Below are 14,598 nucleotides of genomic sequence, written 5' to 3' on the forward strand. Positions count from 1 at the left end.
TGCAAAGATGCTCTGCAGCTGGTGGAGGAGTGCTTCATAGCCCAAGCTGATGTGCTGCTTCCCAGAAATAGCATGAGTGCTGGCTGGAAGAGGACAAGTGACTCACTTGTGGTCTCCTCAGACAAAGCAGGGGATCAGCAGTGGGACAGAGGCACCACAGGTCCTGTCAGCCCAGCAGGAGCAAGGAGCATGTCTAGTGGGTGTCATCCCAAGGAGGGTCATGTGTTGCTTATCTGCTGGATGCTGCACCTTTGGGGAAGTGAGGATTGCCTGTGCTCCCAGGGAAGCTCTCCTTGAGAGTCTGATCTTGAGGAATATATATCCTTATATATATATTTGTGTATATATATATGTATTCCTGTATCTTTGCCTGTGCCTGAATTGCAGCAGGGGAAGCTGCTTTAACTGGATGGCAATGCTTAATGCTGCTGTACAAGCTCACCAACTTTTGTTCTTCAGGAATATCCTGAGCCAGCCAGTGTTGTTTGCTCTGAGTGAGGGAGAGGTCCATGCTTCCCTGGTGCTGCCTGAAGCAGCATTGGCCTCAGCTCCACTGTCTGCAGTTCTTGGAGATGTGACTCTTGGGCTTATATATGTGGTGGTGGAAGCAAAGAAAGCATGGTTGGTTCTCCTCTCTGAAGGTGCCCTCAGAAGCCTCTGGTGGGGTTTCTCTGCTCACAGTGTTAAGGCAGGATGTTGGAATGGTCTCGGGTTTCTTGGCTGAGTGTGGAAAATCCGAGGCTGCTGCAGACCTACAGCTCCTTGGAACAGCTTGGTTGCAAGAAGGCTTTGCCATTCATACAGTCATAGGGTCATTAAAGTCAGAAAAGCTCTGTGAGTCCCACCATTCCCCCTGCACTGCCAGGTGTACCCCATAGCCATGTCCCCAAGTGCCACAGCCACACACCTTTTGAATATTTCCAGGGATGGTGCACTGATGCTGTAGCCTCTGTTGCTCTTGTAGCTGAGGGACTGTTTGTAAGGCTGGAAGCTGCAGCAGATCTTGCTGAGAGTGCTGGGCATAAAATGAAATTCACTGTGATCACGGGTATTTAAATTGTTTATGGGCCTGCACAGAGAACAAATACATGCCAGAGACAGCAAGGAAAAAGTCAACTTTTTTGCCATGCCATTCCTTGACAAATAAGAATATTTACACTGTGTAATTTAGGATACTTCTGGAGAACTCTTTCATAGGAAGAAATGTACACCCCCTTGTTGCATGTACATGGAGAGGGATGGGGAGGAGGGTTAAATGGCTTTTCTTGTAAGCAGACTCATTCTCCCAAGGCTGGAAAACCCTGTTTCTGAAGATCACCCCTGGTCTTGGAAGGTCCCTGACATGGCATGTGTTTCCCAGTGCACCTGTCTGTGAGTGAGCCTTTCTGCATTTGTTTTGTGGGCTTTGGAGTTTTCCATCAAGGAGTACTGAGACTTGTCTTTTTTCTTTCTTCTTCTTTCTTTTTCTTTCTTCTTCTTCCTTTCTTCTTCTTCTTTCTTTCTTTTTCTTTCTTCACATCAGGGGTTTGTATTGAGTTAGTCTTTAAGGTCTCTAGTAGCCCAAACCATTCTATGATTTCTTTGATTCTCTGAGCCTGAAATAGCAATATCAAGCTCCTGTCTTAGACAAGGCATTCTGCAGTCCTTGTGGCATGCTTGGCTCAGAAATCTGGGTTCCCTGTGGCATTTCAGCCTTATAAAAATAACCTTCAGCTGCACAAGTGGCTTTAGGAACAGTGACACATGGGACCACCTTGAGCATCCTCTGTGTGCCTGTGGCTGGCTGCTGAGAACAAGTAAGAATAAGGACCTAAAATGGGAAAGGCCTTGGGCAGAGGAGATGCTTTTACCTTGTGGCAGGGGCTGTGTGTGCCAGCAGTGCTTCAGACACCGTGTGGAAGGACAGATTTTGTGTCTGAAGTCACCTTTCACAGCCTGCTGTGCAGATTGTGACTTCCCAGTGACCTCCTGAGGGGATGTGCCTCAAATGGAACATCACTTGTGTGATTCTGTGAGCTGAGTCTGAGCTCTGCTGCACTGGGAGCCCTTGCTGGGGCTGCTTGGAGCCTGGGGATGTTTACCAGGCTGACAGAGCCATGACCTTGGTGTGAGGACACGAGCTGCACTGCTGCTCTGGGTTTCGTGGCAAGCCAGACTTTGCTTCAAATAACCAGGGGACTTGAGGGGGCAGAGAATGCAGAGCCCACTTTTTGTAGGATGCCTTCCACATTGCCACAAGAGGAGCACTTGCATGCTGGTGTAATTATTAAGTGTGAACAAAAATAATGTAGATCATGTTTTAGATTATGAAAAGCAAATGCTATATATCCATGGAGAAACCTGCCCTGGCCCAGCAGGAGCTGGCACCTTTTCCTCCAGCACTGGTTCCCAAGTGTGCTCAGGGCGTGGCAGGGCTTGGACTGAGCAAAACCCAGCCATGTGCTTGCTGTGCCCACATGCAGGTACCAAGCTGTCCCTGGGGGCTCTCCTAATAGCAGGAGGACAGAGAGCTTGGATAAAACCCCCTGCCTTTGTCCTTGCCCCTCCAAGCCTTGGTCACACTAGTGACCCTTCTGCATCAGTGCTTTTGGGAGCAGTGCAGCTGGAGGTCACGGATTTGGGATTGGGAGCTGTTAGTGGGATGAGGGCAGGGAGCTGTGGAGCATCCTCTTTGCCAGAGGACATCTTGGCTGGCTTTTTGGCTGGCCCGTGTTGTCCCTCTGCCTCAACTCTGTTCTTAGAAGAACAAGAACACCTTCAGGGTTTGTGCACTGAGAGCTGCCAGGTCACAGCCCTGTTGCCTGTGCCCCAGGAGACTATCCTTGCCATTTCCCAGGCCCTTTCATTGGACACCAGTAGTGCACAATTTACAAGTGACACTATGTAATTTTAAGAAAACAACCCCAAACCACACCCAATATTCTGATTTTGGATGTAATCTGGCTTCCTTCATGAACTCATCCCACAGCTGTAGGCATATGCTCATTCTTGCTGTTATACAAGTGAGGCTAAAATTAAAACATCTGTTATTATTTAACTTCAGTTTGCCAAAATACTATGTTTTGAGCAGCAACAGCTTTACTGTTATGTATCATCAGGGTTTTGGAATAATAATTAATGTTGCATGTTGTTCCTTAGTGTCTCATAGCCCAGGTGGAGCTTTGCAGGGGGGAGCAAATGCCTGGTGCTGAAGGACCCTCCTCTGCCCATGTGGCAGTGCACAGGTTTATTGAATATTTCTGTTTATGGCCAAATGCTCCAAGTAATGTAGTTTCCTGGAACTGTCAAACCCTCTTGGTTGCAGAGCCAAAATTAAATAGTGGGATCTTGGGGCAGAGAAGGCTGTAGTGTTACAGCTTTAACTCAATCCAGCTTCTTTCTGAATGCCTAGAATGGATAAAATGGGGATTTCTAAGGTAGGATTTACAGATATATTTATTTTAAGGAGTTCTTGAGGAAAAATAGTCATATATGTGTGTATATAGATATATATATATTCAAATTTTATTTTTAGTCTGAGTCCTTTAACAAAAAACCCTCAAGACTCCTGAAATTAAGGAAGCTATTCTCAAAAATCTGCTTCTCTGTCATGAAAGCAGAATCCTAAGGACTGCCAGGAGTAGTACCAAATGCTTGATGTAGGCAGCAAAAAGCTATTGTGGTTTTTTTTAACCTGTTTGTATTTGGCATGTCTTGTACTGCACAGATCAGAGGGAAGAAAGAAAAGAACAAACAGGTTCTCGCTAAAAGGAATAATTGTCAAGTTTACAGGATGGAAATTACCCATAATGTAATGGGGTTTGCTCACCTTTCCTCCATGCATAGGGGTTCAAAGGCAAGTGCTGTTAAATTACCTGTGCAATGGGCTGAAGAGAGGGGGGTTCAAACCCTTCTGATTTCACAGGAAAATAATTAAAATGGAGCCGTGCTTTGGCTTGATCTCAGAGGTGCTTCTAGCTAAATAAAAATAAAAGACAACCTTGGGGACAGTCTGTGCTGTTAATTAACCAGCTAAATTCTGCCTTCACTATTCTCCAGTGGGTTTCCAGCGGTTTTGGCACTCGCTGTTGCAACTGGAAGCTGCCAAACACAACTTTGCACCTTCAAACAGCTGAACAGCCTTCTGAGGGCGGGCTAGGCTATGGAAATTGGAGTGTCTAGGAGCCAAGTGATGGAAAAGGGCAGGAGCTGGCTGCTGGCAGAGGAGGGAGGCAGCTCCTTTCCCTCAGGCACCCTCTGGTTATCTGTGGCCACCTTCCCCTGGCCAGCAACAAGGTTGGGTTCCTGCCAGGAAAACAGCTTTTGTGTTTCCTTAAATATTCCACTACTGTTCTGGGGGAAAAAACACCAACCCAAACTTGAATTGCTTTTATTACTAGACTTAGCCAGGTCAGCTGGGCTTTTTTATTTTCATTAACAATGCTGCCAGGTGATGTTTTTCCAGTGAAGTCATGAGTGTGTTTCCAGATGAGGGGCAGATCTTCCCAGCACTGCCATGGCTGAAATCTGGGCAGGCTGGAGCAGCTGTGGTGTTCTGTGCAGGCAGCTTTCTGGAGATCATTGGGGTGGGATAATAATTCCATAATAATAATAATAGTACATGTGTGATAATTGACTATAATGGATCCTTCTTTCCCCTGAAACCACAGAAGTGTGGGTTGATCAGCGGTGGGTGTAACTCAGAGTTGGCTGTTGGACCATGTAATTTGTTGTTTCAGCATCTGCTTTGATACCACAACAAACATGGAGGCTTTTTGGGGAATTTATTTTTCTGGGAAACAAGGCAGTGGAAGCTCCAGCTTCATTCTCCCTGTCCTAGAAACATGGTGGTGATTGTTAGTTTTATGGAAAGATCCCCTTAGCCCCAGCAGGTTTATTTTGTTCTTAAGAAATTACTAAAGGATGCTTTTGTTTAAATCATCCTAAAGGATCTGTAACCTTAGAGAAGTTATCCTTAGTGAGTTGTTTTCGTAATTGTATTGAATTCCTTTCTTCTCTTTCTTCTGGGAGGAAAAAGGGGGTACCTTTTCTTCCCCAGACTTAAGAATAATCTAAAGTGAATGGCGTGATCTTTGGGGAGCTTGTTACTCTGTTGGAATTCTGGTATTTCCAGCACATTTCAGGAGAAAATTTGGCTAAAGTCAATTTTGTTTTAAACATGTGAGATAAGATATAGTTTTGTAGCACTTGCAACAGATCTCCTGTAAAAATATTTGTGATGGTATTTTACTTTGTATTGGATATCAGTGCTCAGCAGCTGCTTTCCAAATACTGAATTTGGTAAATAGCAGGTACTAGTCTTCTTTACAAGTGCTGGTGACCAGCTGGTACCTAGGGCTGCCCTGGATATATTTCAGAAATTTCCTCTTGTGAGAGTGGGGAGGCCTTGGCACAGGGTGCCCAGAGAAGCTGTGACTGCCCCATCCCTGGAAGTGTTCAAGGCCAGGCTGGATGGGGCTAGGAGCAATCTGGGATAGTGGAAGGTGTCCCTGGATTTGAAATGGGATGAGCTTTGAGGTCCTTTCCAATCCATCCCATTCTGTGATCCTGTGCTGATGATCTGATCTACTTGTTTCTTGTTTTTTAACTTACAGCAAGGCAGATTTGATTTGTTTGGCTAAAAGTTGGGATGCAGGATCTGTCTGCAGCCTGCCTGCTGTGCCAGCAAGTTCAAAAGCATCAGGGTTGAACAGAATCTGTTATGTAGGAGCCAGGCTCCATCTCATGTCTCTTCTCTTCTAGGCTTGGAAGAAAAAACAGTTCTTTCCAAAAAAGAGAAGATGAAGCTGAGGAAGGAAAGATGGCTGCAGAGTGAGTATTCCTGTGACAGGGCATCAGAGAGCACGGTTCTGATGGATCTCTGTACTCTGGGTTTGGGTGGCAGTGCTGGAAGAAGCTGAATGCTTCTCAGAAATATTCATCCATGGATAAAGTTCCAGGTGTTGTTTCTCAGTGTTTCAGCACCAAGACTTAGTCATTGCCTCAGTTCTACTTTTGATTTTTTACCATGTGTAATATATGTGACTAGAGAAACCCTTTGTTCATCCAGAAGGGCACTGTGCCCATGTAACTTTAGCATATTTTCCTGTCTTTTAAAACTCTAGTACAGATGTGAGTAGCTGTCTAGTGGAGCTCCTCCTCACCCAGGAGCTGTGGGGGTGACAGGACAGGCTGGAGCTGAGCTCCATGCTGCCACCAGCTAATCCTAAACCTCTGTGGTGAGACCTCACAGTGAGCTCTCCTGCCCCCTCAGTAAGGGAGAACTCTGGACACTGCTGGTTGTGTTCCTGCTTTTTCCCACATGCTACAGGTCAGTGAACCCACTTACCAGACAGTCTGGCCTTTCTGGAGGCAGTGAAATATGAGCTAAACAAACCCAGCCCATGGCAGAAATGCTTCTCTTTCCTATTTTTGCTTTGAGTGTCTTGGCACAGTAGGGAATGCTGTGGATGGATGCTGATCTACCCAGTGTAGCAGAGGGATTCCTTGTGTCACCTGAAGCTGTTCTTGGGACTGGCTTTCCTCCTAACATCTTCTTGCCCAGTTGGGTGCAAACTGTGTTTGGGGCAGAGGGATGTGGCTTTCTGCTGCACCAAATGCTCTCTGTGCCTGAGCTCTGAGCCCAAGTTCATTAACCTTTGATTTCACCAGTTACACTGAAGGTGTGTCTGGCTCTTCTTAGATAAAAGGTATGAATTTAACACACATGAGTGTGAAGGAAACCTCCAAACAACCAGCCAACAGCTTCTGAGTGCCTTGACATGTTGCTTGAACACAAAACACAGATGGCTGTGCTAGTCAAGATCAACTGCTTTAGAAAAGCCTGGGAGCAGGATCCCTACATGGTCTTAATCCAGCCCTCCTTGATGCCTTTGTAGCATCAGTCCTTTCCCAAGATCATGTGTGCTATTTTGGTCCTGCTGTGGCCTCTTTCTCTTTCTTTTGGCTCTGAAATTACTAAGATGAGGGAATATGAGTGAAATGCAGAGGCTTTGCTTTGAGGAGAACACCAAGACAGTCAACTCCAGGCCAAATTATCTGTCTTAGGAGATACTAGAGGTTAGAAGTGTTTTACAGGCACTGAAGTACCTAAAATCTCTCTGCCAGCTCTTTTTGGAGCAAGAGCTTTCTGTCCCCCAGAAGAGAACCCAGCTTGGACAGCTGAAGTTATTGCTGCATCTCTGTTTTTCCTAAATCTGAGTTTGTTGTTTCTTCTCGTCCCAGGGCTGCTTTTGTGACACTGGATGCCAGGACCCTGGGAACGAAAGATCAGCCCAGTAGTGCAAATGCAAAACTTTCTTCCATTCCAATAAGTAATCTTAGGAGAGACTAGAGAGGGGAAAAAACTTGTGTAATGCTTCAGACATTAGAAGTATGCAATTTAAAAATACATATATTGCATGGCTCCTCAGATGAACAAGACTTCATAGGAAAAGAATTTGGGATGTTTGCGCAGAATCAGGTGTCTGAAAATTTTGAGCACATACTGTTTATGAAAGCACTGAAGTAGTCAGCTTCATAAAGCCAGACCAAAAAAAGAAGTAATGCAGAACAGAAAGCTGTGTTCTTGGCAGGGATTGCTGTGAGGAGAAGTGTTTCCAATCCTGATTTGTCACAAACATCCATGTGCAGCAGAACTGTAGTTTATGAAAAACTGTGGCTCTTCGACTCAGCTGCCTTGGAGAACAAGCAAGGCAAAGGCATTAAAGGAGCCAGCCACTGAATTTGAGGTCTGCTTCCTTGACTGTGGGAGCAGGATTAGACCCAGGATTGTGGTCTGTAAGTGGGACTGGCTACTTTTGTGCTCCCACCAGAAATACTTCTGGCTTCTGTGGCCATACTGCCTTGGGAGCTGTTTGCCCAGCTGCATTTTGTTCATTTTTTCCCTGGTTTAAATCACTTCTGGCCTGTTGAAAATGGTAAAACAATGTATGAATTTTATAGCTCAAGGGTTATCTCCTGCAGGTATTTCCCCTTCTTCCAGTAATGCCTTGTTTCTGATGCAGAAATAGAAAGTGTAAAGATGGCCAAGCAAAAGCAAAAAGCTGAAGCGAAGCGGAAAGCAACACCTGTGGTGGGAGACATGCAGCCCTTGATGGAAGCCCTGCCTGAGCTCTCTTTCCTGACCACAGGTGGCAGGGGAAGGAAGCCTCTCAAAAGGTATGTGCCATTTAGAGATGGGCTGTGTATTTCCCTTCCTCCTGCAGGGTGAGACATCCTTCAGCTCAGCTTATAGCTACGGGCAATGGTCAGGAGAGCAGGGTCTCATTCTCAACTCTACTCTAATCCTTTTCATGCTTCACTTGCCACAAGAAAAAAAGATGAAATGTGTCTTCTGAAGCTGAGAGGGGAACCATATTGCTTGGATGATGCTTGGCATGAGACAGGCTGGGAGCATCCAGATGTCCTGGGAGTTGCAGGAGTGGCATGTAGATGTCCTCATTGTAGTGCTGCTGAGCTCACCTGATAACCTTGTCTTGTGGTGTTGCAGCCTGACATTCCATCCTTCCAGACCTTCATGCAGCCTTTATCCTGAGGCATTTCAAGCCCTTTGAGCAGTGCCCTTTGTGCTCTGGCCAAAATCTTTGTTGTAGTGTGACTTTGGCCAAGAGCATGGCTGAGTTGGCTGTTCCCTGTGCACTGTCAGCTCCCTCTCTCCCTATCCCAGACCTTTGCCAGAAGTCTCTCCTTTTAGAAGCCCAAGTTGGCACAGTGGAAGTGGGAGTTGACATGGGCTGATGTCACCTGCACTGCCTGTGACCTGCTAACCCCAAACCAGCCCCATTTGGTGCTGGCATGGAGGAGCTACAGGCTCTTCTTCCCCTTGCTGGCTTCTGGCTTCCTGAATGTCTGTATAGAAGAAGCGTTTGAAATAATCAGAGGAGGCTTTTATAGGATTTGAATCATTACAGAAAGGAAGGGTAATACTCTGGTGATTTGTCAGCAGTATTAATAAAAGATTAGATTCTCCAGGAATTTGATCTCCTGCAGGGTAAAAGCGCATTACAGGGAGGTTTTTATTCTGTTTTATAATGAATGAAGGCAATGAAGTGTAATGAAGCTGAGCTGCTAACAGGGTCCAAGTGAACAGGCAGCGTGCTGGTGGTTTTGAGGGGAAATCCAGTGGGGAATGCACTCTAGAACTCTCCTTTAGGGTTTGTCACCCACTGAAGAGGTGCTCACCTCTGAAGGGACTGCCGTGGTGACCTGGTGGCACACACAGATTTGGCAAGCCCTGCTCTGGTCACCAAGGGCTGCCATCCAGCTTGAGAAAGGATTTTCCTGAGCTTCTGTGAGTGTTCCAGGCAAACTAGGACCAGAAATTGTTCCTGTGCGGAGCTGTTAAAAATGAGGAGAGGGAGGGGAGAGGAGAGGAAAATGAGCAGGAACTGATTGAATAGAGATGGGTGATGGAGATGAGTGACATGAAGGAATGTGAGGCAGGGGGAGTAAGAAGAAAGGAATAATGGGGGAAAAAAGGCAAAATAAGAGAATGGAGGATAGCATGCCAGAGAAGGAAATGGGAAGAGGAGGTTACTGCAACAAGAGACCAGATCCTGCTGTCTTGAAGAGAAGGTGAGAAATTGTTGTGTTTCCTGACTTTTGGAGCAGATCAGGTAAGGGCGGCCATAGCCCCCAGCACCCACCAGTATGGGATATTCCTCCTTGATCCCTGCTCCAACAGAGAGGTGGGATACAGGCCTTCTTTCTCTCCTTTGGCCCGTGTGCTGGGGCTCTGCTTCAGGGTGAATTGGGGAGGAGCTACCCCACAGAGGCAGAGCCCTTTCCCATCTCTTTGTCCTGTTGACTTCCTTATTTGTGTCATCCAGAAAAATGCAAACTACTTCTCCTTTCCTTAATGTCCAGTTCTACCAGCAACTCCCCTTGTGCAGCACAAGTCCCAAAAGCAATCTCTGTGTTTCCTGTGTGTCCCTTTCTTGGGCTTATGCTGGCTTTGTGGTAAATCTCTGCTGCTGCTTGGCATTGGGCATCACGAGGGATGGAATTACAGCTCTGGTCTCCTTGGACTTTGCCCAGGAATAGGGAATGCATAGAGAGATGGCAGATCTATTATCTTCTGCACACAGTGCATCATCCTGCATTACAGCATGTTATATCCCAGTGATCCTACTACAGGAGCCAAGGCAGGGCTGGCACCTCCCTCCTCTTACTGAGTATCCCTGTAAGGGATGGCTGGAGCTCCGTGGTGTCAGCAGGGAACCTGAGCTGTGCAGAGGTGACACGTGTAGTGGGGAGGGGAGGTTCCATGGAATCTTTTCTCTAAGCAACAGGATCAGTTTGACCTGGAGGTCAGTGATCAGCAGAAAGTGATCTGGGCATGGACAGCTAATAACCAGTTCTGGCACTGAGTGATCTGGTTTTCCTGTAATGCCTCCTGCTCTGTCAGCCTCGGGTGGAAAGAGTTTGCATTTCCCTGCAATGCCTGGCTATGGAAATAAATTGCTTTCAGGACAATTACCATGCAGGACAATTAATTACCTGTCCTTTTTGAAAAGGCAGATGCAGAATTCCTGGACTCCTTCCGTTCTTCAGCCATTGTTAAATTAATGTTCTAACACTCACTTGTTTTGTTTCTTCTCTCCACAGCCACATAAAAGCAAAGGCAGAACCAGCAGACTTCTGTCTGATGAAACAAGCTCAGAAACATCAGCTCCTGTAAGTACCAGCTATCAGTGTCCAGTTTCTGCTGAGCCTCTTGGAGTGGTTGAGACTGGAAGGGACCCATGGGGTTCACCTGGTCCAACCCTCATCAAGCAGGGTCACCTAAAACTGGCTGCTCAAGACCCAATTCCACATGGTTTTTGAATATCAACAAGGATGGAGGACTTAAATGTGTCCAAATAACTCCTGGACTTAGTCTGGCAACTCCTTATTCCCTATCTGTTAGATAGTTTATGCTGCCATCAAGAACTTAATTTTCCCTCAGCACAGCTCTCCTGGGGCTAGGCTCTGTGATCTGGCAGTGTTTGCTATCTTTTTTCCTGGATTTCTGTCAGTTTTGAGCCATTCAGCTTCAAACTGAGGCTAAACAGTCAGGCTACAGATCCAGCAGTGCTCTCCATGAATACCTTCTCTGTCAGAAACATGCCAGTGTTGGTGCTGGGATGCCTTTCTTGCTCAGTTCTGCCTTGCTTTAATTTTTGGTGGTCTGGCAAGTCTGCGCTTCTTGGGAGGGGAAAAAACTTGGAGAAAGGTTTTGAGGTTTCTTTCCCAAGGTATTAGTTTGGGTGAGAGGTTCCCTAAGCTTCACCTTATTACCCCAACCCAAGCTTCAGGAGCATTGGCTCCTCTCTGTTTCTCTGGCAGAAGCATTGAAGGGAAAGGCCATGCTTGGGAGAACAACAGCTGAATGCTACCAAGTGTTTGTCTGGTGAGGCTATGGAGAGCCTGGCAGTCTGAGGATGCTGTAGTGGATGTGGCTGTGTGAAAACTCACAGGGTTTTTTTTTTTTAATACTCCTGCTCTGTTCTTGTCCCTCCCTGCTTGCTTGCTTTTTAAGACAAGACCATTTCCCCAGGAAGCAGCTGTGACCAGGCATGCAGAAGTAATTCTGTCATGCTCTTCCCATGGTGTCCAGCTAGTGTTGCCTGTAGGATTACCACTGCTCAATGTTCAGCAATAAAGAGAGTCAGTAGATGAGCTCTCTAAAGAGAATCTGGTTTTGTGCTGTTGCAATCTGAAGTCATCTTCATTCCTGGTGATTCACCAGATCCACAGTCCCTTGTTTCTGGTTTACTAGGGAAAAGCTCTAAAAAAACACATTCCCATGTGATGCTGGACACTATTGTGATTGTTTGTGTGTCTGTGGCATGAGATCAAAGTCTGGTCCCATGAAGCTGGCAGCAATTTGAGCTTTGCCCTTGGCTAAATTAGGTTTATTCTTTCACTGTCTTTCTCTGAGATTTACACCCAGGATCACTCTGTCTCACCAGCAATCTGCTGCTTTACGAGTTGTTCCTTATCTGCTCAGTTCCTTTCACACGAGGCACTCCGAGAACTGGTGTGTTATTTTTCTCTCCTCAGAGACCAGGAAGTGGCTCGGTTTCACGAGGTTATCAGCGATCCCCAGTACAGAGCCAACCCCCTCCTGGCCATCAGCGAGCACCTCTCCAAGAGGCTGAGGCAGGGGGATGAAGGGGAACCCCTTTAGAGCTTCAGCTGGGCCCAGACATGCGCAGGCTGCGAGGGAACACATCCCTGGCACAACGTCCCAGCCTTTTTGGTGCTTGGAAGCAGTTCAGCAGATGATTAAAACCACCAGCCCTGCTTTCTGTCTGGAGGAATAATACAACTCTCTCCTGACAGGGGCAGCTGCTCCTTTACAGGCAGTCTGCACAGAGCAGGGTGTTCTGTGGGATTCTTGTGCAGGCATTAATTCCTGCAAAGTGTCTTCATACATTTGCTCTTCTTGTGAGCAGGTATGATTTCTGAAATTGTGCCAAATGGCCATCTGTTTTCTGTCATTCCCCCCACCTCTTCCTGACGACTCTGAGAAGAGGTTCTTGCTTGCTCTGTTGGGATGGTTCAGGACCCCAAGCCCTGGAGCCCAGGAGGCTTTTGGAGTTTGTCACGACCAGTGCTGGTGTACATAGACATGGTTTTCTGTGAGAAATTTAGCTTTGGAATAAACTTACTTTCATACAGCACTGAGTTTGTCTGGCTCTTATTTTGGTATATAGGAATTGAAATAAGAGTTTATTTCCTTCTCTGGAAAAATGACTTTAAATAATTATTCTTTCCATGTGTACAGTGAATCAGGAGACTGCTACAAGCAATGAGAAATGACTGCAGATCTTGTCTAACTCATGGACTTACCTTCCTCCTGCCCTAGGAGCATGTGCTTCCTGTGAGTGATGCTCATCCCTTTTAGCCTTTGTGCCCTGTTTGGCCTGCCCTGTAGGAGGCATCCCAAAGCATGTGCAGCCTCCAGGCTGTGAACTTCAGCCAGTTGTTTTTGGGATTGGGAACCTTTGGAGCAGGCTTCTCCTTTACCAAACACCAATGTTCATAAAACTCCAGTGAGTTTCATGGGGGACGGCTGAAGGCAGGGCCATTCTCTATTAGAGATGATCTTGATACCAGTGCTGTCTTTTGAACCATAAAAAAGGTTTACTGATGCTTCTTAACCTTGGGAAAGCAGCCTGCTGCAGTTGCCTCTGACCCAAGTGAGTGCCTGAAACCAGCTTCAATGGAGGTGCCTGGCACCTTGATCCTGCTTGTCTTGCCTCAGCAGTAATGCTGCTGCTGTTCTCTCTCAGGCTGGCACTGTTCAACAAAAGCTTTGTCTGGTGCCTCTTGGCTCGGGCAGTGCAGACACTGTTGCTGACTCTGCCTGTTAGAGAAATGCCACTCCTCTTCTCACAGAGTCGTACAAAGGAGGATGGAAAACTGGAAACAACGAGATAAGAAAATGAACAGTAATAGCAACAATATTAATAACAAAAAGGTATAAAATTAATGTACAAAAAAGCTTGCTCAGACCCTGAGACAGTGAATGATGGCAAACAATGCTGCTATGTTTTTCTTTGACTGCAAGCCAGAGAGTCCCTACTGCCCACCCTGATAATGACGTGAGTGGTATGGAAAAATCCCTGGGTCCTTGTCAAAACTTGGATATGCCTCTGCAGCTCCAGCTCCAAGCACTTTGGAGCCCCGAAAGGCATCTCTGTCATGAAGGGCTCTGTCTGTGTAGGTCTTTCTGGGGTGGCACCAATGCAAGGTCCCTACTCCTCAGGCTGTTTGTGGATTTCCCAGCACCATTAGGTGGCTACAGCCAGAGCTGTAAATTTGGAAATTTAGACGCCAGCAGTGGCATTGTCCAGCACTCTTTCCTTGCTCAGCCTCCTTGTTGGATCCCATTCTTTGCCTTCAAACCTCTGGGAACCAACAGAGCTGAAGCCTCGTTATCTGGGAAGCAAAGGGGTGCTGATCTGGTGGAGATGTTGAGCAGGGTGACTGCCCCTCTTTTTACTGCCTGGTAGCTGTCCCCACATGGAGCTGTTGGGCCAGTGCCCTCCCTGAGTTCCTCCTGTACCCAGGCTGGTGGCCCTTGATCTGCATGCACAGCATCATTGTTTAACACATCCCCACGGTTCCTTCACCTTGGATCCCACTCGGCTGTGTGTGTGTGTGTAGCTCTGAGCCCGCTGTTTGGAATTGTTGGTCCCCCAGGAATTTAGCAGCAGTTAAACATGTGAGTGTTTAGAGCTCCAGTTCACAGCCTGTTGCTGCAGGCTTCTCCTGCCCCCGCCATCCGAGCAGTTGAGCAAAGGACTTAAAATCTGCCAGGAAACAGGCGTCTGAGACACAGAGTCGCCTTCGCAGCTGGCATGTTTTCAGGATGATAAAAGCTTTCACGCCTTTTTTTTTTCTTTTTTAGATAGCAGGGTGGGAAAAAAATAGCTTCCAAGCTGTAAGGAGTAGTTGTGCCAGAGGGGTGGGTGGGGGCCCAACCCTGCAGCTCCACATTTGGCAAGAAATGAGTAAGCAGTGAATGCATCTCAACCCGGCACTGGAGAAATTTGGGGCTGCATTTTTGAGCTGTTCTCTTTCTTGTTGGGGATTTTGCCTTTGAAG

The 14,598-nt window shown here is 46.8% G+C and overlaps 1 protein-coding gene across 1 annotated transcript in view; it reads left to right on the forward strand.

Annotated features, from left to right (window-relative positions):
* Window positions 1-12,668, forward strand: part of SLX9 (SLX9 ribosome biogenesis factor) — a 39,036-nt gene extending 26,368 nt beyond the window's left edge. The window contains exons 3-6 of the mRNA XM_033065330.1: window positions 5,743-5,811; window positions 8,007-8,160; window positions 10,609-10,677; window positions 12,046-12,668. Of these exons, the coding sequence (XP_032921221.1) occupies window positions 5,743-5,811; window positions 8,007-8,160; window positions 10,609-10,677; window positions 12,046-12,172 (419 nt within the window). The 3' untranslated portion in view covers window positions 12,173-12,668. The remainder of the gene's footprint in view (window positions 1-5,742; window positions 5,812-8,006; window positions 8,161-10,608; window positions 10,678-12,045) is intronic.
* Window positions 12,669-14,598: the final 1,930 nt, after the last annotated feature.

Source organism: Catharus ustulatus, chromosome 7 (genome assembly GCF_009819885.2).
Source record: "Catharus ustulatus isolate bCatUst1 chromosome 7, bCatUst1.pri.v2, whole genome shotgun sequence".
NCBI lineage: Eukaryota > Metazoa > Chordata > Aves > Passeriformes > Turdidae > Catharus > Catharus ustulatus.